Source organism: Dromaius novaehollandiae, chromosome W (genome assembly GCF_036370855.1).
Source record: "Dromaius novaehollandiae isolate bDroNov1 chromosome W, bDroNov1.hap1, whole genome shotgun sequence".
NCBI lineage: Eukaryota > Metazoa > Chordata > Aves > Casuariiformes > Dromaiidae > Dromaius > Dromaius novaehollandiae.
Window position 1 is genome coordinate 70,748,056 of NC_088130.1, and position 17,639 is coordinate 70,765,694.

General features: G+C 41.1%; 1 protein-coding gene across 2 annotated transcripts in view; it reads left to right on the plus strand.

Moving 5' to 3' along the window:
* The window catches only part of LOC112985188 (WD repeat-containing protein 7), a 164,231-nt gene that overhangs the window by 71,732 nt on the left and 74,860 nt on the right, over window positions 1-17,639 (plus strand). For both annotated transcript variants that reach the window (XM_064500699.1, XM_064500700.1), the window contains one exon: window positions 13,759-13,980. In XM_064500699.1, the coding sequence (XP_064356769.1) occupies window positions 13,759-13,980 (222 nt within the window). The remainder of the gene's footprint in view (window positions 1-13,758; window positions 13,981-17,639) is intronic.

Below are 17,639 nucleotides of genomic sequence, written 5' to 3' on the forward strand. Positions count from 1 at the left end.
AGTGGGCTCTTTTTTCTTCTCTCTTTTGTAAGTAGGATTCTTTGTTCCCTTACTGTTGTTAAGTGCGGTTACAAACCTAGTGTGCTTATCAGTCCAAATATGCAAGAAGATGGGAGGGTGTGATAATAGCTGGTTGTAGTAGCTGTAGTAGCCATCATGGCCAATTTGGGGAGTGAACCCGTGGGCTATGGAGCCATAGATTAAAAAGCAAAGCCTGGAATTTAAGAGTTTAGATTAAAATTCTCTAAAGCTTAGTGAAAACACCTGGAATGCGATTTAACCTCACACTGTGCCAAACCCAGGTCCTCATAATTGCCATCACTGAATCAAAGGACGAGTAAAAAACTGTACAAACTGTGGATCAATGGTGTCATCCACTGAGGCCCCCTTCCCAGGTGGAGAAAAGGTAGCGTATTTGTGTTTGGTGCCTTTTCAGGCACTAAACCTATAGGAGGGATTCATAATCCCTGGATCCTTAATCCATTACATCAGCCGATGACCCTTAGTCATTTTGCTTATAATCTTTTGGTGTGCTATTCCTTCTGTCCCTTGTATTGATTTCAAATTTCTCACATGAACTTGGTGTGCAAGTCTTTCATGTGTCATCTAAACACTTTCTGTAACCCTGACTGTATGTAGACTCTGTTTCTTTGGGTAATCCTTTAAGAGGTCCCCACTTCATCAGTTCAAACACATTTGTACTATGTAGTGGTCTTGTGGCATTAATGCCTTATCTCCTCCTCTGATCCGTTTTCCTTCTCAGAAAAGATCAGGTGCTATCTCTGACACCCCAAGCAGCACCAGATGTATCTATGGTGGATTTTGAAACCAAAGAAAGGAAAAAGAAAAAAATTCTGTTGAAATCATGGAACTAGCTCCAGACATCCAGTAGGACAGTAATCTACTGGACAGAAATTGTTGACCAGCTAATTGCGATAGCAAGACTGTATCTGTAACAATCTGTGTGGTATGTCAAGGTGAGGTCAAAAACGTTGACCATAAAATTGCTATCTTTGACCTTCCTGCCCAAGGAGAGTCTTTTCTAGTTGCCACTGTATGCCTGAATTTCTAGTCTTGAATGGATACTGAGTTTTGATACCTTCTCCTCACTTTAGGGGAGAAAAGCCCCTGTCAACTGTGATATCTTTAACATGTCCTGCTATCTATGCACGTATGCAGACAACTAAGTGAAGGTATTCTCTGGTCCTTGCATGGTCTTGCCTTTACAGGCTTACTCCTTTTCTTCATGCATTCATCTGGGGTCTCTTCCTAGTCCAATTAGGAAATAAGCTGATGTATTCCATAGTCCAAAAGGACAAGAATCAAAGGTTTAGAAGAGCATCCTTTAACCATACAGTCTGAAAGCCTGGGGGAAGGGAGGCAGGGAATGGGGTGACGTTATGGTTCAGGGTTTTTTGCTCCTGTGTGTGGATCACGCACTTTCTCTCATCTATTCACCCCATACATGTGATGCCCTTAGGGACAGAGGAGACTCGAGAGGCAGAGGAGGAGGAAGATTTGTAAAAGTGGCCAGGACGTAGTGAGTAGCTATTGCATCTCACTCACCTGAACATTCGTCTTTCTCATGTGAATCAAAGTGCTGCCTGGAAGCTCTTCTCTCTCCAGAAAATTTTCCTGGCCTCTGTCTTCATCTTCATCTGCGTTTCGCTCCATTTGCTGTATGAGGGGTTGCACTGCTCAGAGCAAGTAGGAGGTAGTCGTAATAGCAGAGGCAACTTGCCTGTAAGGCTGTCTTGGCTTCACTCCTCTGGCTACCTGTGCTGCGGCTACGGCAGATCTGGGGCGGCTGTGTGGTCTGCTTGTGAAAACCTTTCCCTGAGTGCCTTCTTTTTGACATGGTCCTCCGTTTTCTTTCTCTTCCTCCCCCAGTCATTGCTGTGGCCGCTGTTTGTAGTAGGAAGGGATGGTGGGTCATGCAGCCCTCGTCCCTTCTGGGAGGGAGGGAAGGAAAACACCCATTCCTTCACTTATCCTGTTCTCCAAAGCAGGAGTCTTCCCTGTTGATCTTTGCTTGTCTCATAGTGCCCCAGCAAATGATTCTTTTGTGTCTCCTCCTCCTCCTTGCCTGGCCAGCCTCTCCTCTCCCCTTCCCAGTCCTTCTCCTCAAGCCTCAGCAGTCGCTGTGGCAGGGGCCTCTGTTTCACTGAACTTCCAGCTGGGCTCTCTCTCATGACGTGCACTTTGTGTTTTAAGTGTTACTCTCTGCTCTTAAGGAAAGCATGCGTGTCCCTGGTGAGTTTGGTTTTTAAAGCCCTCTTCTCCTAATGAGCTCCCAGCATGAGAGCCCCTGCAAAGATAGCTTCGGTTCACCAATGCGTTGCTCTTCTGCAGCTCGTAGGATCCTTCCTTCGTTACAACAGAAATCTTGGTTAAATGCAGATATGAAAGGAGAGGTGATGTCCTGACCTTGTCATTTCCTTACATGCAGGCTCTCCGAGTACTGTAAACTTTTCACGCGCTCGCCTAGTTTGTCACTTTTCCCATCACTGGTAGCTCTTTCTCGCTACTTCTCTACAGTGTTTTCAAAAGTGTATTTTAGCTGTGTGTGGCTCTTCTCTTCTTGTTTGCAAACTACTCCTCTCTCTGCATGTTTTACAGGATCTGGTGATAGGAAGAGCATAACTTAGAGGGTCGCTATTAAGCGGATGAGGGAGCTGTAAGTTTATAGCAATTTCAGACGACGAATCTTCCCGGAGGGCGTTAGGCGCAATAAAAAACAAAAGCTGTAGAAGTTACCAGGCTGACATTTAAAACAATAAATAAAAGGTACCAAGGGACTTAGTCACATCTGTATGACTTTAAGCTTCTGACTTAGGTGTTCTGAATTTCTTTCCCTCCCTCTTTCCAACACCTCTAGAAAGTTTGAATCCTGGCTTGTCCTTTCCATACATAAAATACACGATGCGAATTCCCGCAAGCTGCCATGCTTTGCAAAGGAGTTTAAAGGAATGAGAATACCTAGGCAACATCTTGCAGCATTTTACAAATGAAGAATTGCAGCTGGTTGGATTAATTGCATAAAGAGAAATTGTGTCAATTTACTTCTATTAATACTAGACTTTTCTACTTGATACAAATACATGTACTGTGCTAAGAAAAAATTAGGGCCTTTTCCATGAATGTGGTTGGTTGTATACTTTAAGCATATGATTAATCCCAGCAAAATTAAAGAGAATATTCTTCTTAAAATTAGATATATTTCTACATTTTAAAAATACTATTTTCTTAGTCTGTGTTGAAGCCTTTGTAAGTGGATTGCTGAAGGGACTTTTAAAGCTATGAAGAGTTATTACTGTTGGTGCTGTCTGATCTCATTTTCTTCTAAACAAAACTATTTTTCATAAAGACAACGGTCTGATACAAAATTTATAGCAGTTTCTTGTAGCATGTGTTTTTATAGCAGTTGGTTTTATAGTGTGTTATAGCATTTTTCTGTACCCTTCTGTATAGTCAGATAAGTTTTCAAAGTAGTAATTTAAAGCAGCAGTTATCTATATCGTGCATGAAAAACCTGACATAAGTTTAAAATATATATAAATGGCCATACCTTTTAATACTGGAAATGACTTGTTCTCACATTTCAGATAGCTCTACTTTGGATATCTGTAATTCAAAAATAAAATATAATGTAAACCACATTGAGCTTTTAAAAAAGACTGTAGTTTCGAGAGCACTCTTTTATACCAAAAAATTTAATTCCACCTACTTACGCAATGGAGTAAAAGATTAGAGTTCCTACTTCTCAATTCTTTTACCAGTCGTTGCACTTTGATAAATAAATAGATCATCTAAGATTCAATAGGCCAATTGCAGCACATAATAGCTATTCAGAGGCAATTAAACTGCCTTTTTTCATGCCGGCATGTGAGCTCGCCCTTTCGCAACCTTCAACTTGATTTGTGGTGATTCAAAATTAACTTAAAAGTCTTGTTTGCTGACAGCTTAAAGCTTAATTGACTGAAAGCCAAATAGAGTGTGTGCTGCATTCAGCACTGGCGCGAGCGATAAAGCCGTGGGTAAATTGCGCGTGTTGCAAGAGGGCGGGCGGTCCCTGCTCGGCCGCTGAATTTGGGTATGTTCATAGAAACTTCCTTGTTTTGTAGAGGAGCTGCTCGGTGCTGCACGTCGTGCCTCTGCCGCAGCCGACTGAGCCTGGCTTTGGTGCCTCTGCGATCGCGTTTCTCCCCCCGCCCTCCCCAGTGACAGCAGTGACGCGAAGCACCGTAGGAGGGCCTGCAAATAAATGTTTGAGAGAGGGTTTTTTCTTACAACAGAGTGATCTCAGAGATGTGTAGCACCACTTCAGATTAGATAATGTCTTTAGGCAGTGGGAATGTATTTTAATCAATTAAAATCAGAAATATTTTAAAAGCAAATTTAAATTGTCAGACGTATGATAGATATGTCAGAATAATATTAATGGCACCTTACCTGTTTTCCTACTGCAGATTTTTAAACTTCTGTTCATGTGAAAGTGAAATTTTAGTATATAAAAGATACAGGACATAGATTCTGATATTGCTCTATATCTTACTAATTTCTGGGCAAATCATAGCTATCTAATTTTGTCCACTTTATTGATTTCCGATGGGAACATTATCTTTTCCGAAGGCATCAGGAAAAGTTGTAGTTCAGTTTCAAAACGACTCTGATTTCCAAATAGTTCCTTATTCTTGCCTTCCTTTCAATAAAATAGTAATCGTGCTTCAGAATGTAACGGCCAGATTTGTAGTGGCTTTATCGAAGTTTTACCTGTGTCCAGAGACATCTGAAAGTGGAGAATGATGTTTTTAAAAAATTGATTCTGCTTACAAGCAGCTTATTAAAAGCTTTTGGGAAAAGAAAGATATCTTGTTTACCTTTTTCTGGCTTTTAGTTATGTGCAAACTAATTGCTCCTAATGTGAATATTAATGATATGATCTCTCACTATTTTGTAATATTCGGTTTGCCTGAAGGAATTATGATCGTGTGTGATTTAACGGTAGAGTTATTTAAATACTCAGAGTTGCCAGAAGCTTATAAAGCTGTTAGATAGACGTTGCTGTGTGATTTTCATAAGGTCACTGGTTTTGTGTAGGAAATGGCCTTTCCTGCACCTAATAACTACTTTTTGCAACCACGCTGCTTGTAACGTATTGCAGCTTACCAGAGTTTTCTTCTCTGCTGTAGCATTCCTTTTACGAGAGAATATTTCACTGTATTGAATGTGTGGGAACATAAAATGGGTGAGGATGATGGTTCTTCTCACCGAGCTAAGAGCAGTGAAAAATACCCGAGACAAAATGGATTCTCTGCTCTTCAGATGGAGGAGAATAGTTCATATTTTTATTGAATACGCTTTGCTTTTATTTAAAGCACTGACTTAATACATCAAAACTTTCCTTATTAGTAGAAACATTATAATGAATATGATCAAAATTTTACAAATACATAATAAACATTTTAAATATTTTTATTTGTGACTCATTTATACAGACAGTGATGAAAAATACAAATTTTTGGAAATTACAGCACCAAACTGCATATAAAAATTGAAAGTGGAAGGTCAGAGTACAATTAATACTTTAATAACTAGTGTTTTATTATGTTTTATTATGATTTATAGATGTGTTATGAAACAATCAAATGCTGCTTTGGTAAAATTTACTCCAAGGTTATAAATACTTTAAGCCAAATGGCTTTCAACAAAATTTACTTATTTTAAGACAATGAGTGCTTAGTCAAGCTTCTTGGTGGAGTTACGTGCACGCCGGCGAGGACAGCCGATCTGTGTGCTCCCTTTGGAAAGCGAATAGGGCGTTTTCAGCACACAGTTCACGAGCCTTTGGTGAGAAAAGGAAAGTTTAATGCTAATAGAAAATAGATTAATGTATGCCTGTATATGCCAAAAGTGAAACTTACTGCTGCTTTACTTGCTGTTGGGTATTCAATTACTATTAAGTGTTTATTTCTTTGTTATGTCGCTTTGTTAGGGACAGAAGGTGGCTGACAATAGCAGCTTCAATGTTTGCAGTCACATAGGTGGAATTAGTTTATCACTGGTTTAACGTAGCCTCGTTATAAAGTAACAGTTGGCGCTCAAATCAGTGTTTCCTGCAGCAAAGAAGTTGCAGCGAGACCTAATGAAAATCTATAGCTGTATGGAAGTAATTGTTAAAATATCATCTATCACTAGCTTTAGTCAGAATATTTGAAGCACTCTGATTTAGGCAGTGCCGTTCTGCGTTTCCAGCTGAGATAAGGTACGGAACATTTTTGATAAATACCAATAAACTGTACTATGAATTATTCTTTTCTTTGCTTACAAGGTAAAATCGTTCAAATGCTCATTTATAAATTTTTTAGGGCATGCTTTCTGGGCGAAACGGGCTTAGCGGCCGTAGCAGCCGGGGAGTTGAGTAGACGTTGCCTTTGCAGCGGAACGGCGTTGCGGCCAGGTGTGCCGTAGCCAGGAGGGATGCTGCTGCAGAGCAGCGTGAGCATCCCTAAGTGCTAATGAGTACGCAGGAGTCTATACTAATGCCTCGTGGATGCTGAACAAATTCAGACGTTAAGCTTTTTAGGAAGAATGAATGATGGCTAATGATTATTTAATGACAGGTCTCTGGACTGAAAGGCACTTAGCACTCAGAGTGTTCTGCAAAGCCTATTTCTCAGCGCTTCCGACAGGTTTATTTGGTCTCACCTTGAGTGGAGCCGAGCGGTATTGATTTCATTGGTGTGGGCTTAAGCACACTATTGGCTTAGGATAGCACCACCTATGCAGAAGAAAATCGGTGCCTTAACCCTTCGGGCTGCACATAACTGCTCTTTAATATTTTGATTACAGGCAGACAGATTGCTGACAGATTTTATCTTGAATACTGCCTTTACTAGTTAGCGAATACCTTGCAGTTTTTCAGTAAGGTATATTTTGTAACACGCCGTATGGATAAACCAGGGTGATTTACATGTGGGTCTGATTTCTTAGGGTATCTGATTGCACTCGGTTGATGGGGTCAGAACTCTATTTTGAGATAGAACCTCTTAAATGAAAGATTTAATGAAGATGAATTTTCTGTTCAAGTTTTGGAAGTATTTTGGTGGCTGCAAAAGTCTTTTCTAAAAATATTACTCTGTAATGATAGAGCGTTATTCACCAGGGCAGTTTTTAATGTTCTCATCTGTCTGCAAGCTGCTGCCACTGACTGGCCCAGAGCTGTCTTACTGGCATCGCAGAGGGGATGCACTATTAAAAAGCAAAGCAGAAAATGTCCTGCTTTTCATAATGCAAGCTATTTTGATGTACTGATATTAAGTTATTAAGCTAGTCCATCGTAGATTACCTATGAAACATTTCCTTTTATTAAAAAAATAAAGTTTAAAGACTTCCAATTTTTACAGTAGTAACAATGCTCCATTATTTCAAATACTTTCCTGGGGACACTAAAAGAATATAACAAGGCAAATATTATTAAATGAATCAAAAAAGCGTGCTGCTAGGGAGCAGGCCTGGAGAGGGGGGCTTCTGTTTTGATTCCAGCGCGATTGTTTCACTCATCCTTACCTGAATTTATGTTCAAGCAGTGTTGCCAAGTGCTCTTTTGTTATCTAAGTATGTATGTATCTCTCTTTAAAATGGGCGTACCTTGTCACTGAGAATAATAGAAACGTACAGGAAATTTTCATAAACTTACTGGTTTATTCCGTGGCCTCCTTCCCTGTCTAATAGTTTGGTAGCAGATACCTTTATAAAACACAGCAAAAGATTCATTTAAAAATACTAACCGTTGCTATACTGAAGTGCCTGCACTTGTTTCCTTGAGCAAATTTAATGTAAACAGTGTGCATTTCAACTCGATATAAATAATGCTGCAGAGTATCTTTTTTTAATCTTTTGTAGTTCATGTCCCAAATATTGGAATGATAAAAAGGTTGATTACAAAATGAATTACCTATTAATGAAATCATGTTCAGTTCTACATCTCGTGTACTTCCCAGGTCAGCCCACCTTAGAAGTACTGTGAAAGCAACAAAATGAAAATGCTAAAAATGCTTAGTGAGGGTAGAAAATAAATACTGGATTTCAGAGATAGTCTCTCAACTAGTCTCTCCTCTGCCTTGCTGCTGAATTGCCAGATTTCCGCGTTGCACTGAACTGACTTGTGTATTGACTGTCATGATGGCAGTCAAGCTCGAAACTGATTTTTAAAATGTGGGAGAGGAAAAAAAGAAGCATAGTTTTGCAAAATATGTGAGCACATCAGATATGTGATTCTCTGTTTTGTCTTACACTCATATAAATCTCATAAATACGTTAAAGATTGCGATTGCTCCAGATTAAGAGATAGAGATCACCACTTCTGCAATGCAGGAATTCTCCATCTTTGCAGATTTTTTTACCCCTCCATGAACAAAAGACTGAAAAAAGAAATAAATTGGTCCAAGGGAAATTTTTTTTTATATATATTTGCTCTTTTGTTCCAAGTGGTAGGGGAATTGGTGCATAATTTAAATCTTGGTAAGCTCGCTTTGGCTTCGTCACGTGCTGGGCAGCACCAGGTGATATATTCCACCCGGCTGACTGCCCTTGCACAATTTTTCTAGTGTACAGTATTTCATCAGAAGAGGCTGTTCTGTGTTATTAGGCGTCATCTTTTAGCATAAGCATTTCGAGCTCCTCTGGGGAGCGAGGAAGTAAGGAGACGCGGTGTGGGAGCGTCCCGCCGTGGCCGCGGGGGACGGAGCAGCCGGGGTGGGGTGTCCGCTGGGGCAGCGGCTGCCTTTCCCCGGGAGGCTGGGCACGGCCGAGGGGGCAGCGGGGTGGTAGCCCGACATACGGGTTCTTTCCCCTCTTCTTGGACCAAATGTTGTCACGTATGTTGCACTTAGGCCCTAATACTAAGAACGAATAAGACGTCAGAATCGGTTTGCATGGCCAGGCAGTGTATTTAGCAAAAAACACTCTTTTTTTGTGAATGAACAGGGTGGATTTGGGCAGAGGAAGGGGTTAGAAAATTAAATACCTTCCTGTCACAGCAGTGTATTTAATGCAAACTGACCCAAACTTCAGGGAGGTGCTATGTAGTCACTTTTTTTTTTTTTTAAGCAATATATAGGAGTAAGCTTTAAAGAACTCGATCACATTAGCTGTATCAAAGCACCTTTCGGTGTTGCGCACATGTGCACTCACATGCAGCCAGGGTGTTTTGGGACCAGTAGGGTCATAATGCACATCTGTAATTTTTTTCTCTTTCAAAATAACCCTCCACCCTTTTCAGATGTTAATATGGGGGTTTATGGAGGACTTGTCCCTGCTTCGCCAGTGGAGGGAGCTATTTATATAGGAATAGTTAATCTTGCAAGCACCCAAAATATTTTAAATAATGGGAGTCTAGTAATGAGTAACAACAGTTTTCGTAAGGTTAGCTAAAATGGATTATTTTCTCAGTCTTCCTACATTTTTCACATAATCACTTTGTTATTATTTCTCTATAAGATTTCTCAGTTCTGATTTTATTGTAAATATTACTGCTTTGTAAGCTTCCAGAAGCACTGAAATTGTTAAAATTGTTCTTCTGTGTATGATTTTAAAAACTAGAAATCTAGGAAAAGCAGTCGTGTGGCTTTGTATTTTAAGAATTCCTAACAATTAAAGCTGAAGAAAAGAAGTATCTTTTATAGGTACACATGCATTTTAACACATATCATACATTTTTACATATATGATGCATGCTTAAATTTTTTGCAATATCTTTTTTTAGCTCACTAGGAGAGCATTATGTAAATTTTTTAAGAAAAATTGTATTATTTAAAGAAACAATTATTTAAGAAATATTTAAAATTACTGACATGAAAATATCATGCAATTGCATAATTTATTTTTTGCCCATATGAGTATAAACAAAATCACATTTCCCCCCTCATAGCTATTACACATTCTTTTATAATTTTCTGTATCTTGCAAAAAAAACTCTTGAAGTTTCAAATCTAAACAGTTGCAGTGGTTGTTGCTGCTAATGTAACATCTGCAGTTACCACATTTTGGTATATGCTTGTCTCTGGCATCCGGTGCAAGGACTCTGAGGATTTTCTGAATTTGGCTAGCTATACTTTTTCAGCTAGATTGGGGAAAAAAAAAAATAGAGTGAGATGGAGAGAAATCCTCCCCCCCCCCCCCCCCCCCCGGCTCACTTGCAACCCCCTCCCGTTATAAGTAAGCAAAAGAAATGCAGAGATAGGCACCTAGCAAACGGGAGGGAAAAGCTTCAGTGCTCTCCATGGAGTGCCTTTTGCAAGTTCTTATCTATAGATAGTGACTTCTGACTCTGAAACGCTATATCCACTGCTGTGAAATTTAAACTGTGGTGAAAATCAAGAGGACTTGCAGGTTTGGGGATTCTTTGCATCCTGAAAGTACCAGATTCAGATGCAAGGTCGGGGTTCTCTTCCTGATCTGATGCAAAGTGTATTTGTGGCCTTGGGCAAATAATGCTATTCATTTAGGTCCTTGTATTTCTGCCCACTAAGGTGAAAGTCGTATTTTTTTCACCCCTATCCTTGCGGCATGCCTGGCCGTGTGCACCTGTACTACGTCCATTCGGGTCAGACTGCTCTCTCCAGTATTAGAGCGTATGGCGTGGAAACGGGGCTGTAGCAAGATCTTTTCAAGGGTTTTCACTTTAATGGATTTTATGCACACTAGATGTTGTGACGAAACCTCAATGGTTAGCTTTGCATTTGAATTATTTGACGTAATTACAACTTTGTAGTTAATTGTCATTCATTGCAGTTCATGATGCTTTGAGTCGGTGGCTTTCCCTAACTCTAGCACTACGATGGAGCACATCTGGGAGGCTTTTCTGGTGGCCTCAGACGGCAAGAGGCAACCCGTCTGTGGTCACAACCTGCTAAGGTAGCAGCCTGTGCTCTGGTGGTATATTCTGGTAGTAATAAATTGGTCTAGCACCTACTTCTGTAAGGCTTTAATACCTAATACGATAACAGAGTACCATCAATATGTGCCTAATAGCAGATATAAAGTATCTGGTAGTAGTCCATCTCTCATAAAACCGCCTTCAGCCTTAATTCAAATCCATTGATTCCTATTCCAGTTAAACCTGAAGAACTTAATTTGTCTTTTAATCCTTTTATTGTAAGCTGGGATAAAATTAATTTTACCCAAGAACTGTGCAAAGCCAATTAACATGATCTTTAGTGTTATTTAGTAAAGTGCTTCAAACTGTTAAATTTATCCTGACCTCGTGGCTGCACTCTCTGCCTGCTTTTTAAATGAAGCAATCAATACCTGACAGCCTTTTAAACAATCTGGACTTCTGAAATATTTTACCCCTATTTTAAGCGGTTTATAAATATGCTTAGTCACTTTGTGAAACCGCCAAAGCGGTTTCCTCCACGCCATCGTTTATGTTCAATTTTCAGCAAATCTTGTATTTGGAAAGATTGTAATACGCTGGTTTTCTCAAAAAAAGGAAGAAGACCCAGCTAATTGAATCCCGGGAAGTGACAGGTTTCTGTGTTGTCGTGCAGCACAGGAAGTTTGGTATTTTTACAAGTGAAAACATAGAAGGTTTTTGTCCTTTCGCCAGCGCGGCTCCTGCTTTCCACACAGGGCTATTTGGGGTTATTAATTTTCTCCCCGTGATAGGGTGATCAACCGTCCTGTCAGGAAAATGGATCTCCGTGTCACCCCTTAGCATGATTAAGCGGAGGCGCGTCGCTGTGAGAAAATACCAGATTTTCCCGAGACAAATGCAGCTGCGGAGAGGACTGCCGCGGCTGGAGGCATCCCTTCAGTCTGGGCGCTCCGCACGGCGCTCGGTTCATTCGCTGGGAATCGCTAGGACTAATTGTGTGTTTCTGCCGGTAATCCAAGGAAAGCAGAGGGAAAAACATTTCGATGCTGGTTCTCCTGTGTGGAGGCGTGCGGGGCGGGGGGGCGTTTTGTCCCCGGGGGCGGGCTGCTTGGGCGCATTTGTGCATTTTCTTGGCGTTTTCCGTGTTAATTACGGGCCAAGCGCCGCAGGGCGTGCTGTAGAGAGTGCCGACGTCTTCTGCGGGAACGCCGAGGGCTCGCGTTGGGTAGGGCTTTTACCTGCCCCTTCCTCACCGCTAAGATGGGGACGGGGAGGTTCTGCTGGTCCAGGCACGTAGCCCAAGGCTCCTAAACGTCCCTCCTTCCCGTGGCGGGGGGAGGCGGGGGCCGCGGTCAGCGCCCGGCCCATCGATCGGCTGCTGCAGGCCGGCTCCCGCAGCTGCTCCGCCGCCTCCCCTCCGGCCCGCGGCGGGGCGGGAATCCATAACCGGAGCCATGCTGACCCAAGCAGCGGGAGAAACCAAATTAAACGGTGTGAAGCCGTCTCGGAGCAGGAGCTGGCACCAATTCGTCTTGGTCGGCGGCGGCGCGCGGAGGGAAGGAGAGGACCGGGCACCCACGCGCCGGCGTCGCTCACGAGGGACGGCGCAACAGCTAAAACGCCCAGATTTCACTCTGTCCGTTACAGTCCATTTCCATCCCTCTTCCTGGGAAGGCAGCTGCTATTGATTTTTTTTCCTTTTTTCCCTCTCCTGCCATTGTTCAGCTTTTAGGGGTTTTTCCCCCCCTTTTTGGCTGGCACATCGCGGCCGCAGCTACAGCACTGTTGCCCGCACCGGGATAGTTTTCTACTACATATTCTAAAATGCAGTTAATTTTTGCGCAGGTAGCGTTTGATTTTCCATCACGTGGTGTGCCCATCGCTAGCAGGAGCCTGCGAATTCACCTGCCGTTAATCCCGGCCGTGATAAGTCTCCTTTAATGCCGGTGGTGCCGTCCGACCTCCGCACAAAGCCGGGGCAGCAGCGTGCTGCGGGCAGGATTGAGACTTCGTTATTTTGGCCGAATATGTGGTAGTGCATTTGCTAGTGCACTGCGAATTAGTGTTATAAATAAAAGGGAATGGTAGTTGTCAGAGTAAATGAACACCCTATTTTCATTCTAGTAAATTTCTTCTAAGTTTTTTGTCTCTACTCCAAAAAAGCATCATCTGCTTAGTGAAATTAAGAATCCCTGGACTGTATTAGACTAGTGATTTAAAACTAATAGTTTTATTTAACATTCATAATACACTGAGGTTTTTTAAAATGTCGTATGTAACACAATAGCCTACAAAAACACTAATTCAGTTTAATGGCATATACTGTTAAAATTAATAAAAATTGGAATATGATGACAGTCACTAAAACAAAAGCATGCTTTTATGTAATACAAATATATTATTTAAAATATTCATCTTGAAAAAAAAAACTGATTACTACTTTGGCTTAACTTGTTACTCAGATTTAAAATAAGCAAGAAGCGAACCATAAATCACCTTTCAGAAAAAGTTGATTAAATACAGAATTCCATGGATTTTCTTCCAAATGAAGAAGTAAAACCGTACAAAGTTGGAACAGTTTTCTGATGGTTTATTTTCCTGGAACATCTTGATGGTTTTTGATGGGTGGGTGTCACTAACGGCAGATGTTACAGTGGGTGGTATTTTGACTTGGGTCACGCATCGTAGGTGTGGAGAAGTGGAGTGGAATCAGATGAAGCGACTGAAAATCCTGGTGAAAATCCCTGGCAGGGAACGGTGCTTAAGACATGCTCCAGGTTAAACGGAATCCGCTGCTTCTCTCTTCTCAGGAAAGGACAATTTTGTTTGGAGTATTAATGAACAACCCTGCTCTTCATATTTCTTTCTTTTCATTTTAGGTTGTCTGTCCGGTCTCCCACAAATGAAAAAAATATCTACGTCGTATGAGGAGAGAAGGAAGCAAGCTACCGCCATTGTCTTGCTTGGAGTGATCGGAGCAGAATTTGGAGCTGAAATTGAGCCTCCAAAACTCCTGACTCGGCCACGCAGTTCTAGTCAAATTCCCGAGGGATTTGGTTTAACTAGTGGTGGATCAAATTATTCCTTGGCAAGGCATACGTGTAAGTATCCTGGCTACCGTTTTCTCTTGTTTCGTTTTAATTATGTTATAGCTTTATCTTTTACTTATGTTTCAGTACGAACCTGTTCATTAATAATTTCCTTTCAGAGAACAAAATCAAGAGAAAAAATTTTGAACATACAGATAAGCAACACCGCGATAAGAAGCTGCCAAGAAATTAGCACTGATTCAGATAGCTGAGCAGAACTGAGTCTGGGACTAGATAGTGAGATTTGCAGTGGTGCTGTTGAGAGGGAGGTACCTGCCTCTGGAAGACAACCATTAAAATATTTACTGTCACGGTCAAGCACTTCTTGCTGAAATACTAACATCATTTATTCTCCTTCCTGTTACACTTAAATGTAGTCTTAGATACAAGCATTTTATGTAACTATTCTTTTTTTTTTCCTCCTGAAAACACTCTTTGGGTTAGTAGAAAGAGGGAGAACACCTTAACCTTAGTCCTGCCTCTTCCATTGATTAATCTTCATCATATGAGAGCTCTTGTTCTTAATGGAGGTATTCTTCTGTGACTGAAGCACGAGCAAGTATGTTCACCCGGCATACTTTTGGCAATATTGGTCAGTAGGCTGCACAAAAGCATACGTGGCTATGCAAAAAAAACATGCAAGATGCCTAATGTGAAAAACAGAGACAAATATAATGGAAAAATGGTGGGGTATATGATGTACTGTGTAATAGAACTTTACATTCAGGTAACATATCCAGAATTAGTAAAGATGTAATTATTTTTAGTATGGACAGTAATTGTGATCTTATGTTAAGATGGTTGCATATTTATGCCTTAAATTGACTAGTTGATGTTAATTTTGTAAATCTAATAGGAGCAAAGGCAGCCACAGTGCACTGTGTTCCTACAGCTGTATTGGACATGTTCCTGAGCAGGCTGATACTTGTTTCTTTTACGTGGAGTCTGGTGAAAGTTCCCTTTGTCACCTCTGTAAAATGACTCTGAAGCCCTACAGACTCATTGCCAATATTGCTTGAAAAAATGTCAACTATCTTTAAAAATGATTAACAATAGATAGTTATTAGATAATTTTATAGCAATGGATTTCTCATCCTGTACTAGTTCAGTCTCTACCAGATGCCCAAATGCTTTTGAGGAAAAGTGAAAAAACAAATAATTGAAAACCAATATACTGTCTCGGCTCAGACCTATTACAAGAGGAGGGCGGGTAGTAAAGGTAAGAGGAGGTGAGAATGCTATTGCTAAGCTTGCCAGTACTTCAGCTGTTCTAGGGGTTACGCTTCAGGCTGCAGCCAAGCAAAGAAACTGTCCTTCCATGTGGGATCCTGGTTGTAACAGGCTGTCGGTTATCATCTCCAAACTGCACTGTTACAGTGCAGCAACCTAAAAATCGTTTTGGACATGCACTTAATTGTCGCATAGTACAGTGTTCTGTGTATTTGGCAAAAGAAATCTTGAAGGTCTCATCTATCATAGCATGACTGAGGACATATTTTGTATTGTTTTCATTTCTTATGTTTCTGCTTGTTTTTATTCCAGAGAATATTGTTACTGTAAGTGAGAATATTCACTGGAATATCAGGTTACAGAGTTCTGTTCAGAAAAGGTACAAAACTCATTCTAACTTCTTTTCTAGTCCTTTTTATCCTCCAGTTTGTTTTTCCAATGAAATGTGCGAATAATCAGTTTCATAATGATAGCTTTTTTTATCTTTGTTGTAATGAAATGCAGGAAAAGTGCTGCCCTTTCAGTTATGTGATAATATAATACCATATGAATAATAATAAATGAACATAGTTTTATTACTGTACTAATACATTAAACATGCTTTAGACCATTCCCTTCAGTCGAGGCCTGCTGGCATGGGATGGTTTGCATCTACACTGTTAAATTCACTGAGGCTCCAAAACGTGGTGGTGATGTGTGAGCTGCCCATACCAGCCCCGAACGATGCCCAGGAATTGCGCGGGCGAGTGTTAGTCGGCGCAGAGCAGCCCTGTGCTAGCAAGCCTTGTAACAAAGCTTGGAGCATCGCGCTCAGGAGCTCACGGGCGTTACGCGGCACTGCTTCAGCCACTGGTATAGGTGTAACCACCATATTCCACAAAGTGGGAAAGGCACCACACCGATTTCCGAAAGGCAAAGGAAAGGCCAGTTCAAAGAGCACGTAGCTTGGCAAGGTACACAGATCTGAAAAACGTGCAGTGGGGAAGGCAAGGGTTAGCTGTGCAGCACTTCGGGAAGCAGGTTGTATTTCTGAGAAACCTGGCGAAAAATCTGTCCTTTTTTCTTTTTTTTTCCGCAAATGACATCTTCATATACCTCATTTGTAGATCCGTTCTTGTGCTTTAGGAAATAAGATTACTCTGTCAGCCCTTTGCAGAAGTGAAATTTTAAAGTCTTGCAGTTCCCTGCTTCCTTCTCTCCTTTAACGATTTTTTTGCAAACATAGGGAACTCTCCTTTGAATAGTTATGTGTTTTATTTCTTTTTTACTGGTCATGGCATCGGGAGGTGACTATTTTCTTCTATTTTTTTCTAGTGCGTTCTGCATAGTTGCTCAATTGAAGTTACTAAGCTATTTCTCTCTTCAGACAACATCTGTTGCCCAAAGGAGAGAGAACAGCAGAGAACAGACTTTCCCGTATCTCGGCATGAGCTGGCACAGCAGAGTGTTTTACTTGGGTTGGGCAAAACGGATTCTTCCCTGTTTTTCCGTTATGGTGTGAGACTTCTTTTCAGAGTGATATTTGGGCACAGGGTCAAAGCAGGCTTTAATTGTCTTTAGATTTTCCTAAAATAAGAGGATACTGACTGCTCTGTTAGACTCTGAACAGCGTAGGGTGCCCTGTGTGCCGCTGGGAAGCTGTGCTGGTGATGCAGGGATCTGATTTGAGCTAGTTGGTGGTGTCACTTGCTGTTAGGAGCAGTGTCTTTGTTTATCTATCTGCATGTTATTTTTGTTATTTTGAGGCTTAGCAGAGTTATAAGCTCCAACCTAGAGCTCTTATTAATCATAATCTTAGAAACACTGCACAGCTGTCTGGCTGACTGACAGGTTGAATTTCAGTCTTCAATGTGGAAGAAGCTTGACACACTAAAACATTGAAAATTTGATCAAAGACCATAAAGTAATATTTGAAATGGACCAAGGGCCAGAGGAAGAGCAGAGCAGTTTTGCCCATGCCAGTCTGGATTGCAGAAGGCAGGTGCTTTATCGTTTGCTAGTGATAGCCTGTTCGCTGTCTTCCCGTGCAAGGGAACTGAAGTAAACCAGGCTGGAAGTGACGTGAATGGATCACTCCTACGGGAATTCTTCAAAAGAGAGGGCCATTGCAACCCTCAAGAAATAAAGATTAGTTGGAGAAAAGCAAACAGGAGATGCTGGGTTATATTTGTGGTTGATGATGGTATTAGCAATACTCTCATCTGTGTTTGTCAAGGGATGAAGAAGGATCTTCATCACCATATTTTACCTGTGACCCTTGCAATAAGAGTGTTCGTTAAGGTCAGTATTGCCGTCTTTCTGGTGTGATCTACGCAGAAGCCAAAGTACAGTGTTACATTTTCTTAGAGGTGAGTGGTTAGTGTTTTCTCAGATGTTTTGCTGAAGTAGAGGAAGTTGAGCTGGAAAATTTGATCATCATAACAATGTTCATTTCTTCAGTT